The 20,613-nt window shown below is 38.9% G+C and overlaps 1 protein-coding gene across 1 annotated transcript in view; it reads right to left on the reverse strand.

The window, feature by feature from the left end:
• Nucleotides 1-20,613, reverse strand: part of DNAH5 (dynein axonemal heavy chain 5) — a 197,793-nt gene that overhangs the window by 69,194 nt on the left and 107,986 nt on the right. The window contains exons 48-55 of the mRNA XM_069492049.1: nt 16,989-17,111; nt 16,572-16,785; nt 15,055-15,278; nt 13,029-13,227; nt 10,705-10,877; nt 7,482-7,612; nt 4,098-4,251; nt 3,376-3,643 (exon numbers count right to left, since the gene is read on the reverse strand). Coding sequence (XP_069348150.1) covers nt 3,376-3,643; nt 4,098-4,251; nt 7,482-7,612; nt 10,705-10,877; nt 13,029-13,227; nt 15,055-15,278; nt 16,572-16,785; nt 16,989-17,111 — 1,486 coding nt within the window. The remainder of the gene's footprint in view (nt 1-3,375; nt 3,644-4,097; nt 4,252-7,481; nt 7,613-10,704; nt 10,878-13,028; nt 13,228-15,054; nt 15,279-16,571; nt 16,786-16,988; nt 17,112-20,613) is intronic.

Consider the following 20,613-nt stretch of genomic DNA (forward strand, 5'->3'; position numbering starts at 1 on the left):
TATTGAAGAAAGGAACGTCTCATGCCTTTTACTTATTTTTTCTACTACTATGACTAACACAGAACTAAATAAACATCCATACAGTATGCACGCTGTAAATATTTACAAACCTATATTGGAGATATAACCACAAAACCTTACTGGTTACCAAAAGGTTTAAAAAGATTTAAATGTGCAGGTGCATTATATAAAATGTAAATGTTATAGATATAGGAAGTCCAAGAAAACGGAAAATTTTTAAATATCCCCAAGTGAACAGAGGAGGACGGAAGGATGTGATAAATCTTGATGAAGCTTTGGAACTTGCAGAAACACAGATTATGTGGAAGAACATTCTTGCTATGGGGACATGTGTGGAAAGATAAGGACAATGGAAACATGTTCCGAGGACAAAGAGATACACCTGGAGGAAAAAAAGAGAAAGTTTGTATGACGTTACAGAAAGACTGCAAGTGAGTTAGGGCCAAGATAATGAATGTTTACGCAGTCTGATTCATTCATTCAACAGCCTGAGTGTCAGACCCCTGTAGCGGGTGACATTATGAACAAAAGGTATGTCGTTCTTGACCTCGTGGCGTTTTCCTCAAGTAGGGTAGACAAGCATTAATCAAATAAATTACACAACTAGATAAATAAATTACCAACTGTGGTTAGTCCCAAGGGGGAAAAACACAGAGTGCTATGGAATGGGTAACAGGGGACCTGGCTGAGTGAGAGAACAGGGAGAAACAAAGGAGGGTTTCTGAGAAGAGGTGACATTTAGCTGAGCCAGCGTCATCGAGACAAAGGAGGAGTGTGCAAGGAAGAATGGGAGGAGAGCTTTGCGTGCAAAGAAAAATAGCATGCTTAGGGATCTAGGGAAAGAGAGCAGGAAGACAAAGTGGCCTCAGGAGAGACTGGAGAGGTAAGTAGGACCAGCTCTTCCTGGCCATGAAGGCCATGCTAATAATGCTGCTCTTTTTCCTAAGAGCAAAGAGAAGTCATGGAAGGTTTTAAGCAGAAAGCAATGAGATTGGGTTTGTGCTTTTACCATTATGATTCTGTCTGCAGTGTGAGATGGATGGGAGACAGGTGGAAGAGGAGGAGAGACCATTAGAAAGCTATTTGGGTTTTCCAGGTGAACGACAATGACAGCTTGGCCTAAGCTGTCAGTGAAAGGGAGAGTTGGACAGATTTCACCGAAACTTAGGAGATAAAGTTGACGTGGCTTGGTGATGGATAAGACCTGAGAGTTGAAGGAAGAGAAGGTGTTAAAGACAAAGAGGTCTCTGATCGCCTAGTTTGATGAACGATGATGGCACTTCTTAGGAGAGGGAGAGCAGAGGAAAACCAGTTCAGTTTCAGACATTTTGAGTTTTAGGAGTTATGAAACATCCCTAAGAATGGATGAAGCAGGCAGTTGAGTAACAGATTTCAAGCCAGGAGACAGGCTAGACTGAAGATAAAAATTGATGGGGCATATCATACAGGAGGCTACAGATGGGCTTTCCTGGGCAGAGAACCTGGAGTAAAGAAATGAGTCCACCTTGCCTTCTAATGTGCCTGGCTAAATAAATGGCATGAAGCTCAATGAATATGTTTGGAATGAAAGAACAAATAGATTCACGCATAAAGGTCAGGACACTTGCTAGGAGCTAAGGACACAGAAATGAAAGTTTCCCCGCCCTCCATGTAATCTCGGCTCGTGTTGATGTGATGAGATTTAAAAGAATGGGGCAGATTTGGGAGAAATTAACAAAGGAAGGATCAATAGGAAATAAGAACTTTGTCTTATAAAAGAAGGGATGACTAAAACACAGACTTTGCAGGAAGAGCTGCATATTTAAATTAAATCATCTTAATTATGGCATTTTACAGTATTCGTCACCTGAAATTGCTATTTTTGTTATTATTTACAAAAAGCACTTTATGAAGTACTAGCATGCTAACAATCAGATTTCACAGTAAACTTTAATATAGCTCTGAAATACTCTTGATTTGTGCTCTGCATGTAAATCCTACTTCACGGTGTTTTAAAATCTTACCTCTAGTTGTATTTACATTTTTGTGGAACTTAAAATTTTAAATCACTGGTCTTTCTCAAGCTTTATGAGACACAGGGAGAACTGTACTGTACATTATTTCAAACATGTTAAAATATTCTGTGTTTAAAAGCCCCATTGGATTGGAAAACTATCACTGTCAATAGCGGTGCACTAAGAACAAAACTAAGCCAGTGGGTAAGAGTTTGTTTTAAAAAATAGATGATTGATAGATAGATCATAGATAAATAGATAATTTACCAATGATAGATAGGTAGGAAAGAAACCTGTGAGTTCTAGTCCCGTGCTAATCCCACTGGCTTCTTCTACCTCTGACAATCCCTCAATTTCACTCTCCCCAGTTTCTCCTACCATAAAGGGCAGGAGACAGGCTAACTGGTCATCCTCAGATGGAGTACCACACAGCTGGAGAGGCAGTAGTGGGGTGGGGGGGAGTGTTAGGGGAGGAGGCTACAGAACACTTCCTCCTCCCTTCTACTTTTCACTGTTTTATCTCCTAGGGCTACCTGTAAGGTATTACTGGGAGATAAGGCTGTTCTGCTTAAAGCACAAAAATGAGATGAAAGGTTTGAAAACTACCACCATGAATCAGGCTTCTCCTGAAGTTCTGATGTAACAGGTCAGGGATGAGACTCAATATCTCTGTCTTTTAAAATTATTTTCTCATCAAAAGCTGAGGGCAGGGGAGATGTAAACTAAATGTATGATCTCTAACATCTCCTATACTTCTTTTACGTTCCCATTTCATTTACAGAGTAAGGAAGCATTAATGTTCCAAGGCATGGAAGATTAGAAAGAAATAGAAGCAGAAAGAACTCTGGCTAGAGATCACTCTGGTTAACGTTTTTTGTCAAGGACAAAACCAGCACTGGATTGCTGGGTAATGTTTTCCTCTTTGATTCCCAGCACTGCAGCCAGGAGAAGGAAACGTCCAAGAGACACTTGGCTTTAACTTCTCTTGGGTTGACAAACCCACTTAAAAAGAAGCCAAACACTATCCATGAGATAAAAACCTAGACTGCCTTCCTGTGACATCCCAGAACCTGCCTGGGGATCCAATGGAGGCAAAGCCTTCAAGCATCACTGAAAAAAAGACTAAAATCATTGAACACTAACCCAAGAGGATACAGATGGAAGCCTTCATTCTCTGACACCCACACTCTGGAAAAAATTAGCTCCCAACTAGGGAAGAGCACTATCTTGTAGCAAAAATGCTTGAATGTTGGACAAAGTGAGTTTGCTCAACCCAGTACAGAGACAGTGAAGCAGCACAAAATGTAAGTAAATAAATAAACACTCTAGACCTTGAAATAAATGTTTCCACCACACTCACCAGCAACCAAAGCATCCTTAGGCCATCGACTGAACCAGTCAATGGTGCATCCTGAAATAAGGGCCGGGAACTTCAAAGCTCGGTTTCGAAATTTCTCCCCGACTGGTGAAAAACAGAGCACGATATGAAGGTTCTGTTGGACCCGACTCATGAAGTAGTCATACAGGTTCTCATTGGTAGGAGGGCGCCTGGGGTACTCTTTTTTCATGACTGATGTTAGATCGCCATTAATTTCATCAATTTCATCTCGAGCAAACAGGTTGGAGACCTTAAAAGAAGTACAGGTTTTCAAATTCAGTACACACACATGAAAACAAATCAAAACACAGAGCTCAGTATGTATTTGTGTTCTTAAACTCCTTTAGAAAATTAATTGAAAGTTTTCAAGACAAAGTTCGCCACATTTTAAAATACACAAATGATTCTGTTATTACCTGCAAAGTTGGCCCTGGCAGGGGATAAACTAAAAATCTAATTAGCTTTCCTTCTGGCCTTCCTACTCTGTTTTTTCATTTGTCACTTGGGGCATTCACTGACGTTTTAAATGCGTACCTCCACATTTTGATGGGGAGCTTTAGTCTTTAAAAACCCCATAGAAAACATACTGATCACCTAATCTCCAACAGCATTTACTCAAAACTCTAATGGAAGGAAGTACAGAGAGCTCTAAGTTGGAGGAAATCTGAAGAGATAAAACATGTGAAGAACAAATGAGCTCCTACCTCACCCGATGATAAAACGTTGTTCATATATTCCAAAAATGACTCATCTTTAATCTCATTGTCTGTAAAAATAAACGTGATTCCTTTGCCTTGTTGACCAGCCGTTCTATACAAAACCTTTAGATCTTCCATCAGATTTGATGTGTTGTAGGATCTAAAGAAACATTGTCATTGGGTCATGAGCTAAAAAATATTTTCATGGTAAGGAAAAAAATCTTATAACTGTGTTTTATGCTATTTAGCTAACTAAAAATGCTGATTTTGTTCCATGATATAAGTATGTATTGTATATGAATGTTAGTAGTTGATTGATTCTTAAAGCTCCACATTGCATAAAACATTATAATTATACTTAATTATATTTCCACACACAAAAAAAACTAGAGTTGAAAAGCAACCTGAAACAAAAATAAAATTTTTACTATAACCAAATGTCATTTGAATGTGTATGTATATATCATTTTGAAAATGGTTTTTTTGGCAATGATAATAGAAAAGTCAAATTAGAATATTTATTAAGCACCCATATGCAATTGGTATTTTAGAAGACATTTCATAAACTAAACTAAACCAATTCAAGCTTTGATTACATGGGGTGAGGGAGTTGCCCTTCCTCATCCCCAACACCATTATTATCATTGCATCTTTGTATTCTACATGCAAGAGTTCATTTTCTGAGCAATCAGTACACTGTAGTATAATAGCTGGAAATGTTATAAAATAACCCACTCTAAATCTTCTTTCACTATCAAAAGCAATCTTTAGGTGAAAGTCAGCCTACAATCAAGAAATGTTAGAGAGGTTCCAATACAGAGTAGTCCATTACTGCCAAAAGCATAAGGGAAAATAGTCCAATCCTGAAGACTTACTAAATTATTATTTGTATTTTGAGTCACTAAATAAACTCAGAATTCAGAGCACAAGAGAAAATGGCCTTGTGATTTTTAAAAAGTTACTAAATATTTAACTCTATTTGCTTTTAACATCTATGAGCTAAACCCTAAAATTGGAAATACCACAGCCATGCATCAATATTTCTATAAGACATTTAGGGAAGTGATATCCAAGAGATCCGAAAAGAAAATGTTTCAAAGACATAGCCCCCTTAAAAAAAACACACACAAAAAAGGAAAACATCCCGCCCAGCTTCTTGTGATATGGGGAAAATTTTCAACCCAGTTTCCCGGATCTCATGGGCCCACTTCCTCAAATACTGTGACCTGAGACATCTAACAAAATAGTTGTGCTTCCCAAATGTGAGGCTCTTGCATCCCAGCCTTGGCCACATGACTGTCCAAAGGCTTAAGGAGGAAGATAGTATCTCGAAGGCTGTGAAAAGGAAAGGAAGAGCTTGGACCTTCATTTCGTCAGTAATGGATCATTCCCAGTATGACACGCAGAGGGAATAATTTATCCCCCTGAGAGTTGGGGTGGGGGGTATGTTTGCTGAGGCATTGTGATGCAGTACAAGTCACACCAGACCAGAAACCAGAAATCCTACAATCAATTGCCAGCTAGACCTTGGATGTCAGGCGATGCACAGCCTCTGTGAGCTTCAGCTATTCTACTAACTCACAAAGTTCTTTTGAAGATCAAATTAGCTCATGCATGTAAAAGCGCTTTGAAAACTACAAGGTTTCATACAAACGTTAGGAACAAAAATCTCAGAGTCCAATCCCTTTCTGTGTAGGTGATCTTTTTTATTTATTTATTTATTTACCTATTTTTATTTCAGAGTATTGGGGGGGCACAAATTCTTTCGTGCAGGTGATCTTTTATCTAACTCAGCTTCTATCCACAAACTAGAAGAATTATACACAAAGTAACTAGAATTATTTCTCCCTGTCCTACTACTTGAATAAAACAGCAATCTTTGGATTTATTCTCCAAGAAGAACCCTATAGTTCAGTGTATAGTGTAATAACAACAGCTTGAATATCTGGATCTCCAAACCCAACATTTAATAACTTTCAGCCTATGTCCTAGCAGGTGTCTATGGGCCTCCCTCAGAAAGACAGGCCAGCAGCATGTTTTCCTCACCAATGCCCAACAGGCAAGACCTCCTGCTTCCATACCTAGAAATTAACCTCAAATAATTTTCAGCCCAACAAAACTTCCCAAACTAGCTTCCTGCTTCTAACCTTATCTTGGTTAATCTTGAAATTCTATTTCAACCTCTCTGAATCACCCCACTTATCTCTTTGTGTTTACTCTTCACTTTCTAATTCTGTTTTCTCCCTGCACTGCACATACTCAGCGGAGGACTACTCTTCCGGGGTTCCCTGTCTTGGTGAGCAGCATCAGCATCTAGCTACTAGCTAGCTTCCCAAGCCAGAAACCAGGACACACCAAGTCCAAAAGCTTCAGCTTCCTAACGATCTCTTGCATCCCCACTCTCCATTTCTCCACACTCACTGCTACCACTCATGACACCACCATAGCTGACCCAGACCCCTGAGGCAGCCTTCTAACTATTCAAATTTAGTTCCTTCCACCCATTTTCTGTACATGCAAATCGGACACATCCTCCCCAGTGGCAACTCATCAATGGCTTCCTACTTCCTTAGGATGAAGTCCCAATTCTTTATCACCCTTTTAAAGGCCTCTATCTCTCTTCCCTTCCCCCTTGCTACCTTACGCTCTTGTACCCAGCCATGTTTAACTTCTTCCAGAGCTGATTTCACATGTGCTAATCCTTCTGCCTAGAACATTCTTTACTGCTCTTCTTCTCTGAGATAAGTCCTGCTCATCTTCAAGTTTCAGCTTAATCTCTTTCTTCAGGAATTTTTTTTCTGATCATCCTCTGAACTAGGTTAGGAGCTTCAACAGGATTTGGTCTGCACTTGTCATAGTTAGTACCTACAAATCACACCTTATTGGACGAGTTGCTCAATTGTCTTTTCCCCTGCAGTTCCTACAAGTTCCATGATGACACAGACTACATTTACTTTGTTCACCTAACTAGTGCCTGATACATAGACAGTATTCAATAAATATTTTAAATGTTTGAATGGGATAAATCAATACAATTTTTGTTTATTTTTTCATTGTATTAGCATTCTTGAAATCTGAATTAACACTTACTTGGGATAAATTTCTTCTGAAATGCATGAAAAGGAGTACACATAATACTCATATCACATAAAACATAAAAACCAGGGAGGCAGCTATTCACTAAATGAGAAAATGAAATATTTGAAAAGCAAATCACTAATGTGAAATTTTCATGGGCCATGACAGAGGTTGAAACAGAAAGACAGTAAGTCAACATTCAAGAAGGAAAATTACTGTGATTATATATAAGAAAAATGTATCCCTGACTTCAGGTGGGCTGTCAGAACCTTTTATCAAAATCCATTTTAGGTCAAAGTAAAAGCGTGTTACCTTGTCAGCGTGATCTGGAAGAAAGTATAGCCGGCAATGAATGAAGCCAACCTTGTCAGGCTCTGCTTTCCCGATCCGCCCACCCCAACCAGGAGGGCATTTCCCCGAGGAGTGCGAATGATTCGAGAGATCTGTAATACAGAATAGAAAAGGCATGTATCTTTCAATATGTAAACATTCTATTGTTCCCTATTTATTCAATATAAGAATAAGGCCAAATAATTATTTTGGAGAACACAGGTGTCTCAAGATCAGACTGGAGAGATTCACTGGTTGGAAGTACGAAAGCATTTCTGGAATAGAATAGCGTTTAGAGTGCCCTGGATGGGGTGGGGCGAGTGGACTGTGCCTTAGGAACTGGGAAGGCAGCAGCGCAAAGTCCGCACACAGCCCAGACTGTGCTGGCTCTGGGGTTTGAAGGAGGCAGATAAAGAGGATGTTTAGGTTTCCTTTTGGTTTGCCCAACCTAACGCAGTATGACAGGAAAGAGAACAGAAATTGCAGAATAATGTCTACTCCTGGAATACAGAGCATGCAGTTGGTTAGAATACCCTCCACATTTGAAAAGCAATAGAGACTTTAAATTGAAGGGAAGGAATTCCAAGTATGGTATAGATGTTGAAATTTTTTAAAAAAGAAAAGTAGCATAAACACTCTCCCAATATTTGGCCTGAAAGACAATGATACCTAACATATCTACCAAGAAGAGATTATAGGTGGGTCAGAAGGCCACTCCACACTGGTCAGTAGCCCTAAACCATTTCAAATCCCCCTCGTGGTAGAAGCCCATATTTATTTGGCTTTATTGGTGTTGAATGAACTACTTACACCACCAGGCTTCCCCCATCTAGAAGAGATTTGGCGTGGAATTCTCTTTGACGCTCTTTTTTTAAATATTTTATGCAATAACGATTTCTCTTTCCATCCTAACTGCAGTTCAGCCTGAGGTATAGCTGCGATATCCACTTTTCTTAGACAAATGATAGTTGGGGGGCTACAAGGAGTCACTTCTCTATGGCTGATGAAACTTCCGGAAGCGACTGGGGCTCTGCATTCTGCTGAGGTTTTCTTAAACATCCTTTCTCAGAATTCCCTCTTCCAGTGGGGCATAGGACTGCGATGTGTTTGACCAAAAGCTGTTCATTTTTCCAGATTACACAAGGCTGGTGGGTAGGCAGGGGTCAGATCATGAAAAAGGCCATATACTCTATAGTTTGAACTTCCTCCAAAGAGGCAAAAGGAACATTACAGAGATACACTCTGTGTTGAAAGAAAATCAATACTTTAATTAAGAAACGAACTAAGAAATATACTTGGCCTCCTGTCACATCCTGTTTGGCTGCAGTTTTTGTCTCCACTTCTGTCTCTTGGCTGCTACCATGCCTGTAACTAGGCCACATATTTCAAGGCGCAGGCCCGCACGACACAAAATGTAAATGCACCATGCAAAGAAGACAAGAGAGTAGAAGAGAGGGTCAGTCTAGAAGACGGAGAGGAACGCAGCATTTTAGCTCAAAAACTTGAGTCACGCATTCTGTGGCCAATTCCAGAGCAGACAGGCAAGAGGCTGAGAGTGAAGGAAAACACTGGCAGGGACCTGAGCTGAGGCACCCACGCCTCCACCGTCACGCCCAGACAGAGTGAAGAAAGCCTCATCGCACCTTGTCTGGGCTGCGAAACACGGGGGAAAAGACAGTTCTAGCGAACTTGCTCGAGCACAAGAGGAACATAAATAACCTCATCTTCAATGTGAGTTGTTTTGAAATCCCAGGCCAATCAGATTCTGTCTCCAATAGACAATTTGTCATGAAGTTGCCTCTGGTACTTCTCATTTGGAAAATATGTTTTTCTTTTTTTTTCTTCCTTTTAATTATTGAATATAACAGAACATTCATTCTTCCGGAAACAATTTTTAATCAACTATAGATTAGGAGCTAATTTCAACATGCTATTTGTATTTGGCTTTGGAAGGACATTTGGGCTCAATACAGATGTCTCGGATTCTGAAAAGTCAGAGTTGCCAAGCTAAGCGCCCTGAGGCTGCGGAACGCAGCCCCCGAACAGACTCTGTCTTCCTCCCTCCTACCCCAGCCTTGCAGAAATGCTTCCCTCTCCTTCCTGCAGGAAGGCAATCCCCATTTGCAGAGGGCGGGTTGGCTAGATAACCTCTAAAACCCATATTTGTAAGACTCAGTAATTATTAGAAATGACAATTTGTAATCATGCAATCATTCCTCATGGTTAAACATAAGTCATGGAAGACAACCTCCAATTGCTTGCTTTCTAACTGAAAAGATGTAGTCTGAAAAAGCAATTGATGTCAACAAAGTGCAAATATCAACAACGAATTTTAAATGGCATTATCTTGCACCATACATAAATTAGAGCACAAATTTTCAAGTAAAATAATATATTTTACTTCCAACCTTTGAGGACCAACTGTCCTAAAAAAACGTATACTGTAATGACTCAAGTGACAAAGTAGAATGGAAACTATACTTTCCTGGTGGATTGCACTCTAACAGAATTTTTATCTACTCAGTCAACTGTTTGTATGCTGTTTTTTAAATTATTTTTAATTGTGGTAAAATGCACATAACATAAAATTTACCAATGTAACCATTTTTAAGTGTGTGGTTCAATAGCATGAAGTAAATTCACAAGGTCACGCAACCATCACCAACATCCATCTCCAAAACTTTTCGTCGGCCCCGATCCCCTCTCCACCCGGTCCCTGGCGATCTCCATTCTACTTTCTGTCTCCATGATGTTGACTACTCCAGGTACCTCCTATGAGTGGAATCATACAGTATTTGCCCTTTTGTGTGCCTGGCTTATTTCACTTAGCATAATGTCCTCGAGGTTATGCACTTTTTTAATAGGATATTCTTTGTATGATACAAAAATAAGCAGGCTTTGCCTATGCTTTGAACTCCTATGTCACCCATATTCATCCTAGGGGGTGAAAACATTGAGCTGGAAGCTGTGTAGCAACACTGAATAAAATTATCACATCACACATTTGAAATACACGTGCTCTTATTTCAATCCTACAAGGTGCGACATGTTGCATTCAGTTTAGAAATTAAATTGGAAGATAGCATCGACTTTATTTTTAAACTGGATCTTCTCCTAGGAGATGAAAATAGAAAGGGGAGAGGATTCTGGCGTGAAGCCAAGTGTCTATCACTTTGTCACGGCTCTACTCCCGCAGCTACCGTACCTTGACTAAGTGAACCATTGAGTCTGCAAAGAACACCATGTCCATGCCTGCACCGCGGACGCTCTCGTTATACAGCTGCAGGAACATATTCAGACGCTCTTTTAGGCCATTGAAAGATTCAACTGGCTCATAAATTTTGGGCATTTCAGCATCACCTCCCTCAGATGTTTCACCTTTGGTGGGAAAAAAGAATCCATTAAGTTTCTCCAAATCCCTGAACTTTACTAAATTTCAACCTAAATTAATACACTCATAGTTCTACAATTTAACTCCGGATAATATTCATTTCCATCAAAATGCCATAGTACGCATTTTCACAAAAAAGAAGAAAGAAAACAATAGTGGAAGCATTAGGATTTTTGTGATCACATGCAGTCTCAGTTCTTTCCTGTCTAGAAAGAGCCAATTTCAAATAACGTTATATTCACCGAATTGAATTTGAACCCACAATTGAACGTTGACATTTCAAAGAGCCTCCCAGAGACAGTAGCTTAATGGTCAAAATGAAAGTCAAAAAAGTGGAGATTTAACGTCAAAATCAGCAAAGCAGGTCAAGAATCACATGATTTTTTTAAAGAAAATAAAAAGAAAAAGGTCATTGTGTTTACTCAGGAAATTTTTATGAATCAGGAATTTCAGGTTAGTGGTAAGGACAGAGTGAATTAGGGAATAGAGGTGGATGGTTGAGAGAAAATAGAAAAACAATGTTCTAAATAAACATATTGAATTATTTCACTGAGAAAAATATATTAAAATCAATATGCAGTTTTTAAAATTAGAAACACATTATACCAGCTTAACACTTTCCCAGTGTTGACTATAAAGCACATAAAGAAAAAGTAAAATTGGGTCTATACAAATTCACTAACAGTTAACATTAGTAACAGGAAAAAAAGTGAGTGATACCTTAGTTGAATATACCAGTAACAACTTAGATATTCATTGGGCACTAGGAGAGCAAGTGGATCTTCCAAATCTTATAAGATACATAATTATTTTCAATTAGCTTTGTCCTAATATAATGGTATATTAACCTTTTTATGACAAGATAAGGATATTGGTTTAGCATAATAATCATCAAAATTGACCTATATGTAAAGCTCTCACTAATCAAATTTCAATAGTCAGAACTCTTTCATAAATGCTCCACTCAAGCTTTGAGAAATAAAATGCTTTGAAAACACAAAAGGTTAAGTGTTTGCCTCTAGACCCTTTCCTACCCCCAAAAAATGTAGCCATTGTGCTTTGTTCCTGGAAAATTGTAATCTAATCATTTATCCTTCTGAATCAGAAGGAATAAAATACATAAATTCTAATTACTTTGTAAAATGCCCTTGCCCTTAAAGGATTTAGGTATGTGTTTGACCTGACTTAAAACATATGAGCTTCTTTCTGGAAAAGGATCATTCCAACTGCATAGCCAGCAATAAACATCCTTTTGCAATTGTCACTCAGAAACTTTTGATAGATCATACGTATTGTTATCCCATCTAGTGAGGGGCTTTCTGGTCATATCTAGTTGTTTAAAAGATATAAATGATACATTTTTAAACATGCCTTTTTAAATATGTAAATTAACTTAAAATCTATCCTCAATATTAGAATAAGGTATTACGTGAAAGAAAAATACTTTACTTAAACCCAGTTAATTCTGAGGGGAAGAAAATTGGAGCACTGCTTCTTTTCATAAGAAAAGTAGTATATCTCAATTTTTCCTGAAACCATAACCACAAAGCTTGCCTCCACATCACCCACCAATTATATTCAATAGCTCTCTCATATAATTGGAAGTTTTTCTTTTTCTTTTCAACATTCAGGATGACCTGAATAATAATTATCATGGTTATTTTTGCTACCTTTCATTTGGCATTGACTATGGGCCACAGCCTGCCCAAGCCATTTGACATAGCCTTTCATTTATTCCCCACAGTGTGCATGATGCACATATTAATATTACCATTTTTATAAATGAGGAGAATGAGGTTCAACAAAGTTCCAGGATGCCCGGTTTATGCGTGGTAAATTCCGTCCTCAAACCTACCTCTATCAGCCAGCCTGCAAGTCCTATACACTCTCTCCTACCCCAGACTGCCTCCCAACTCGACCTTAATATTGAAGCATGACATGCATAAAAGAGTTCGTCTTTGCACTCCATGAGCATGCATTTATCCACTCATCCTGTAGTTACTGAGCACCTCTTACATCCCAGGCTTGTTTCAATAAAGTTTACTAGACAGAAACTCAAAGTCCCTGACCTTCTTTCTTCAGATTTCCCTACTGGGGACTCCTTTTGAGGAATTCCAAATTCTGCTTCAATAGTTTACCTGTAGCTTCAGGTGCATCTCTCAAGAAATCCACAAAATACGTGTCAGTTCCACAGTCCACCAAGAGTTTTTTCTCTTCACCAAACTCCTCCTCTACCAAACTTACTAAAGCCTTATCAAACCAGGTCACATCATCAGACACTGCAAAGCGATCAGCTATGACACGCTTACATTCATGCTTCCATAGCCTCAGCAGATCCTGTTGAAGGTATAATTAAAATGAGTTATTAGTTCCTATTATGCTATAATTAGGAATTCAAGTTGACAATACTGTAAAGTGTTATCTTTCCTGATATAAGGTGCAACACTTGAAAAGTTAAGATTAAAATACACTCAACTTTACTTCAAGTTGGTCTCATTAAAGTATATTAAATAGAAAACAGAGTCTGTTCATTTGCAATCTCTAAATTAAAAAGAAAACATTCTCAGACAAAAATATTAAAATATCTCTAATCAACCAACAAATTATTATTCTATGTAAAATTCTTAAATTTGTGATAAATGAGTCTTTTTGGATAACAAACCTACACTCCTGGGGCTAAAGCATAATATAACATATAGTGTATGAACAACTTTCACGTATACAATGGAGATATTACAAAGGTATATTTACTTAACACAAAATGAAGAAAATTTGTGACAAAAATCTGGATTTTCTGAAAAAAATTAAGCACCTAGTCCAGATGATCCAGAGCTCAAAGTTAACTGAAAGTTGAGGAAATTTATTACTCAATACTCCTGTCCCTAGAGCAAGAATAACAAATGTTTGTCTAAGCTCGTTATTTGGTATGAAAGACTGGTGAAAATTTCTTAGCTTGGTAACATTTTGCAGGTTAGAAGGTCTTTAAGCCATAGTATTGCTAATGATAAAATGCTGTTTGGTTGCCAGAATATAAAAGGAGTTAAGTAAAATATATTCAATGATTCAGTTAAGACAAAAGTTCATGATAAAGCCAATTGCTAGAATTGTTTATGCTGATTGAAAATAAGCACCAGAAATGACTAACCACAGAGTAATCTTTTGAGAACTGAATTAATTTGTAAATAACTTTGAGGGGAAAAAAATCATGTTAAAATGTCCACTGCTGCTAAACTGACTCAATTCTGTCTGTAATAAGGGGAGTAGGTTTTTCCCAAAATATCTAGTCTTCAAGGGTCAGCAAGTATAGTTACCGATACTGGAAGCATCTGGAAGAGTTGGGGATTTTTTGGACAGTCAACACTTTGATGTGCTTGATGACAGTTTTGTTGATATTTCAACTGTTTCTGTGTGTTTACATGGAGAAGTCCCCTAAAACTCATTTGCATAATTACCTCCTCAGCTCCAGAAAGGCTGAAAAAGAGGCCAACCCTGCCTTATTCTGAGTATATAGGATATCTATGCTTTAGGGAAAAAAAGAAATACTGGATTTTTACATAACATTCTCATAACACTAGGAACTGTCACATTCAAGGGTATGTATAAATGCTCATTTTTCTATTAAATGACATTTCTACTCTGCTGCTTCTCTTTAATTTTACCAACATACATAATTCTTTTAGTGCACCTAGCTACACGAAAAAGAAAGATCATGGATGATGAACAATAAAATTTTTTTTTAATTTTGGGTGTTTATTTATAAAGATCATTACTTTTTAAAGTTAAAATGTCAAGCTTAAAATATGAAAATTATTATACAATAAAATCGATAGTGATTTTTTTCCATTATTTAGTATAAGAAAAATATCTTCTTACGGTGGAAAAATAAAATCAATTGTTTCTTTTATTCTAATCATTAGAAAATTATTGTGCATGCTATTCTCTTAAACATAAACCTAATTTAATTGGAATTGTTAATTGAAATTTTCTGACTTATTTACTTTTTTCCTTACTTATATTAGTTGAAAAGCAGTAAAGAAAAGAATATCCATTCTGAAACATCCCCACATATTTTCATAGGTCAAGTAAAAAATAAATTGATAAAAATATTTAGAATGTACGGTCAATGGCAATGTTATTTATATTTCTCTTTTAGGTATCACTTACATCTGGTTCCTTGATGACCTCTGAAGTAGTGGTCAGCATTCCCTGCCAGATTCTAGAAAGATCTCGAAGGTTAAATACATAATGGAATTTTGCAGGGGTAGGAAGCATTTTAATCTTGGTCATCTGCCATAGTCGGCGTGTCAGGGGTACCAATTTCCTCACAAAATCCCTCACTTCCTCAGAAAAACCTCTTTGGGTACAGTAGTAGCCTACTCCAATCACACCTGAAAAGGGGAAAATCATAACATTTTGACCAGCCATTTAAATAAACGAAATTAAAATGAAAAGCATTATAATGTGGAGTTTGCACAAATGTCATTACACATTTTAATAGGTAACCACATATAAAAGAAAATTTCATTAATGTTCTCTTGCTGTTTCAAATGCAGTACCCAAAAAGCAGTTATAGGTTTAAGTAAATCAGCACTCAAAATACTGAAAATTTGGCTAAGAAATACTACTGAAAACTCTGGCCACACTAATTCAATATTATGAAATGGGTAACAATGATAAATGTACAAAATTGCCTTTAAAAAAAATAAGAGAAATTTTTTTTGAGTCCTCTGAGACTTCTCCTTTCTGTTGTTGCCTTTCTATGCATTATAAAATACTGTAATTTACATTATATATAAAAATTTCCAGGAAATAAAGAATAATTAAAATTGATAACAGTCATTCTTTCTGGCCCAGTTTACTTCTCCCGTGTTTAGATAGTTCCGGTGTCCGTTGGTTTCCAAACCTTACCACTGCTGTGACAGAAGGGAGATGACTGCCATACTCCACTAGTCTGGGGCACTCGATGACATTTTAGTCTGCCAGAAATTAATTAGTGTAATCCTAATGAGTTTTTCTCAGTAGCAGTTTCAGAGATTGTAAACCAATACCAAACACAAATGTGCTCAAAACTTTACACTCTTTTCTGCAAAGAGTAATTCCAAAATCAGTCATAAGTGAATTTTCATTACTCAGTTAAATACGGTTATTAATTGGGCTAATGGTTCTTCAGTGACATTATCTCTGAAATGCTACATATTTAATCAAACAATAACTTATTTTAATCCTGTAATTTACTCTGAAGATCAGACTGTGGCTAATCTCTGCCCTTTGCACCATTATTTCTTTGGCAAAAATCATTATATGGGTTGATTAAAGTATCAGCTACATAAACTTTTGACATAGTATATAGCAATTCAGACTGCGAACACATGTACCTATAAGGAAACAATCTCATCTATGAGGAATCTCATCCCCACGTTCATTTAATGTTTAAGCTCCCTGTTTAATAAGCTGGCAACAGTTAAAGGAAAACATAAGTAGAAACGATCTACCTAGTCATCCAATTCATACATATCTATAAAAAATCTCTATATGAAATGAAATATATGATTGAAGTGATGGGGGCTGTAGAATAAGGAGCTACCCAGTGTTTTTTCTATGTTGACCTCACGGGGGAGATTTCCCATAGGAACACAAGCTGGTGTTCTTCCCTCCCCATGCCCCATTGACACTCATTTTACCAAAGATCTTGTCCATGGAAGCATCAGAGGGCAACGTGCAGTTAAATATAGAAAACTGTCTCTTTAGTCTTTGGGGTATGTCATTGCGCCCACCCCCAGGATGGATCATGGCTGCCAAAAACTGGATGTCCACAATGCTGGTAAACTCTCCGGGCTTCTCCAGGTTGTAGAATCCATTTTGTTCCATCAGCTGTCGTACTACCTCATTAGTAACCTAAGAAAGACAACTTTCACAATTAAAACATCATTCCTTCATAGCCCCAGAACCTAACCCCTTGAGTGTTTTTAAAGAATGGACTTCATTGGAATTTAGGAATTGCATCTTGAAAAATTTACTAGAATAGAAAAATATTTACTCATCAAAGAATAAATCAATGCTGAATTAAAGAAATAAAATACATAATAGAATCAATATACCTGATCTCCCCACTCATTGATTACTGGCATATTCACATCATCAATAAAAACAGTCATCTTCTTTCCTGCAGGAGGGCCATATGTTGTACCCATGCGTTTATCCACATAGCTCTCTATTGTCCTCTGTTAAATAAGAAAGCCAACAGGAATGTCTATGAAAATATCCCCTAAGACATGGTCAATTACTTTAAAAAAAAAACTGAGAACCTTTGACTTGACAGGGATTATTTAGAAAAAAAAAAAAATTCCCCCTAATTCTGGCAAACAAATCCTAAAGTACCTAAATTATCTTGTATAATGTTCACAACCTTTGAAAATCTGATTTAATTTAGGAGGAAATGAAATTCAGATCAATGTAAATTTTGAATGGGATGAGACTCTTCTGTCCACTTCTAAAGGTTTATTTTTGCCTTATTGCGTCTCTGTTGATGACACTATAATCCCCATTATTCAAAGGTTCCAGCCCTGCTAAAAGTCCCTATAATCAGAGACAAAGTTAAATAGGGCCACTGTCCAAGAAGTTTCCTAGGTCTGTGCTCTGGGCTGCATCACCCGTCATGGTTTGGAGGCTGCAACTGGCGCGGTAGCCTGACACAATCCAGACCCGCTGCTATGGAACAGATGTAACCACACTGAATCACTGCTCATCCCATGACACAAAGTGGAGAACAAAGCCCATTTGTGTCCTCTCTCATTTCTACATTCTGAGCATAGGTGGGACAAGAGGAAACCATACTGTGCTCTATAAAACTTTCCTGGCAATATGAAAAAGATTATTAAAAATGATGGAAGGGGAATTATAAGGGGAAGGGAGAAGGATGTATGGAAAGGACCCCAGACTCTTAACTGTGGTATTTTCACTTCCATGGCAGTGCAGTGTGGTTTGGAAATCAATCAGTCATTCAAAATGTATGCACTCAGTCTAGCACTACAAAGAAAACAGCAAGGGCGCAGACTCTAGAAGCTTAAAATCCTAAGACCTCATTTCATTCCTACCACTGTAGGAATCTACTGATGCATGATTTTAAATCATGTTACAGATGATGTATAAATACAGGAGAAAATGGAGGCATAGTAAAATAAGATGAATTCTTTTCCTATCCAAGAAAAGTTTTCTCATTTCATGATAAAGAGCAAACTTGTTAAAAATGACTTTTATACCCAAGATACAATGACAAAATGAGACCAAGATATATACAAAAATCTATATATCTATCTTTGGAAATCTTCACAGTAATTGTAAATTGTAAGTTTACATCATCATTTTAATGAATAATATCAAGTAATGTGAAAATGTTTCACAATTTTTAAATAGAAGGAGATACAAATATATTTCAACTCATTCAATTACAAAACAAATCTTCTATAAAACAGTAAAATGGCAAAAAAGGATTTGATATGCCCCTGACATAAAAGCAAACTGTTTAATGTACTAGCCTAAATTTAGCTCTGCTTTTCAATGTATTTAAATGCATAAGCCAATTTAATAAATAATAATCTCCTGCCACCTCCTATGGGCAACTAGAGCATTCTAGACATTCCCATGTCTATTAATGAGAACTCTCCGGCACGTGAAGATTTTATGTCTTGGTGGAGCTTTCGAAGAGCTAAAAAGCCATAGGTGGGAGCGTTGGACTAATGCGGAGTAAAACTCACACACCTGCACTTTCTTCCCCTTCACTATGACCTGAATTTCTTTGAAGTGATAGGAAATCACTAGGAAGCTATATATGGCATAAAAGAGCTAAATTTACAAAAGCAAAAACAAAATAGTGAAAAACACTAAGTAACTTGTGAATCTGGAAGTTGAGACTTCTGTTTTTAGAATTGCTGCCCATTCAATAGTTACTTAATGAATTTTGGAGTTTGGTGAGACCTCCTAAAGCCCTGAAACACAACACAGGTTGCAAAGCCTCAGCAGGGCTCAGAGGTTGTTTTCTCAGACGCTGGGGGGAGCCACTGGGAGGAAAGGCAAGGCAGGCTCTCCAGACTGGGGGGGGGGGCGGCTCGTGGGGGAGGGACCTGTACACTTGGTTGCTATGGCATCCCAGGCTGGGACCTTCCCTACCTGAGAACCCGCCCTAATCCAGCAGTATGGCTTTCCTGCTGGAGGATGGGCGCTCTCCCAAATTACCGTGTCTCAGATTCCACACACAGCATTTTCCCAGCAGCTCTGTCCACATGGGTTCCCTTGCCATCCAAATCCAGCTCCCAAACCTCCCCCTTGTGTCCCTCAAGAAGTCGAACCAGTCCAATCTGGGAGGCACCAGATCCAGCCTGCTTGTCTGACCCTCTGGCCTCCAGGAAATGCAGGCAGGCAGGCAGGGAGCTCCCAGAACAGGCACCCCAAGTCCACTGCAGGTGGGTGTGGGCCCCACTCTGTGGAAACCTCAGCCTAGAGTATGCACCAGCTGGGGAGAGGTGGCTCCTTGCCAAATTCTTGGCTCTAACTACTCTCCCAGTTGGAGTGGGTGGGAGAGGGGCCGCAGTTCCCTGACAGATCGCCTGAATGTGCCATGCTTGGTTGCTATGGCTTCCTGGGCTGGCTTCCCCACAGGAGGACCCACCCTAACACAACAGCACAGCTTTCCTGCAGGGTGGATGGGCGCTCTCCCAGATCGCTGTGTCTCCGACCCCCACAGTATTCTCCCATCAGTTCTGTCCACGTGGTGTCCCCTGCCACCTGAGTCCAGCCCCCAAAGCTCCCTCCTGTGTCCCCCAGTAACCTGCTGAGTCCAGGGGGCATAGCACCCGGCCTGTGTGTCTGACCTGCTGGCATGTAGCTCCACAAAATACCGGTGGGCAGGGAGCTCCCAGATTGGGTGCCCCGGGGCCCCTGCAGGTCCTCTGTGGAAACCTCAGACTGCAGGATGCGCCAGCTGTGGAGAGGTGGCCGCTCACCAAATTCTTGGCTCAAATTGACTGCTTCCCCGGTTGCAGTGGGTGATGGAGGGGCAGGGAGGAATAAGGGTCTGATAAGAGTCTGAATGGAAGGAAGCCGCCTCTCTGGCCTCTCAGCTCACTCTCCTTGGGGGCGAACCCCACACAGAATGCCCGAGCTCTGGGATCATGCAAGTTCTCCCCACTATGCTGTGTTGGCCGCAGTTCCTGGGCTCGTGGGGCTGGAAGAGCTTCCCCCTCTCTCACCCCTTCACTGGGCTTCGAGCATCTCTGGGTTTGATCCTCGCTCATCTCTTTTCCTTTATCTTCTTCCTTCTCTGCTTCACAATTTTCCTCCAGGAGGTGTCCGGCAGGCCCGGCAAGTCTCTCCGTGCTCTCTGTGCCCCACACCTGAGCTGTGTCCTGTGTCTCCTCTCCCCTCTCCTTTATCTGAAACCCTACTTTCCCTCCGGGACAGTCTGGCAAGCGATATCTCTAGTCAGCCGCCCTCCCTAAAAATGTAAAGGTATTTTATCATTTCTATGTGTACCTCTATATGCCACCACCTGAATTGTTTTTCATGCATATTACATACAATTAAGTGGAAATATAAAATACATTTAATTTTAGGTGCCCATATATGTACTATTAACTAAAAGGTAAAAATGGAGAGTTACACTCTTTATTAAGAAATCTGCCTAAATAGTATCTTCCCATTTTATTGTAAACTATTAAAACCAAATGA

This window comes from Eulemur rufifrons, chromosome 17, assembly GCF_041146395.1.
Source record: "Eulemur rufifrons isolate Redbay chromosome 17, OSU_ERuf_1, whole genome shotgun sequence".
Lineage (NCBI taxonomy): Eukaryota > Metazoa > Chordata > Mammalia > Primates > Lemuridae > Eulemur > Eulemur rufifrons.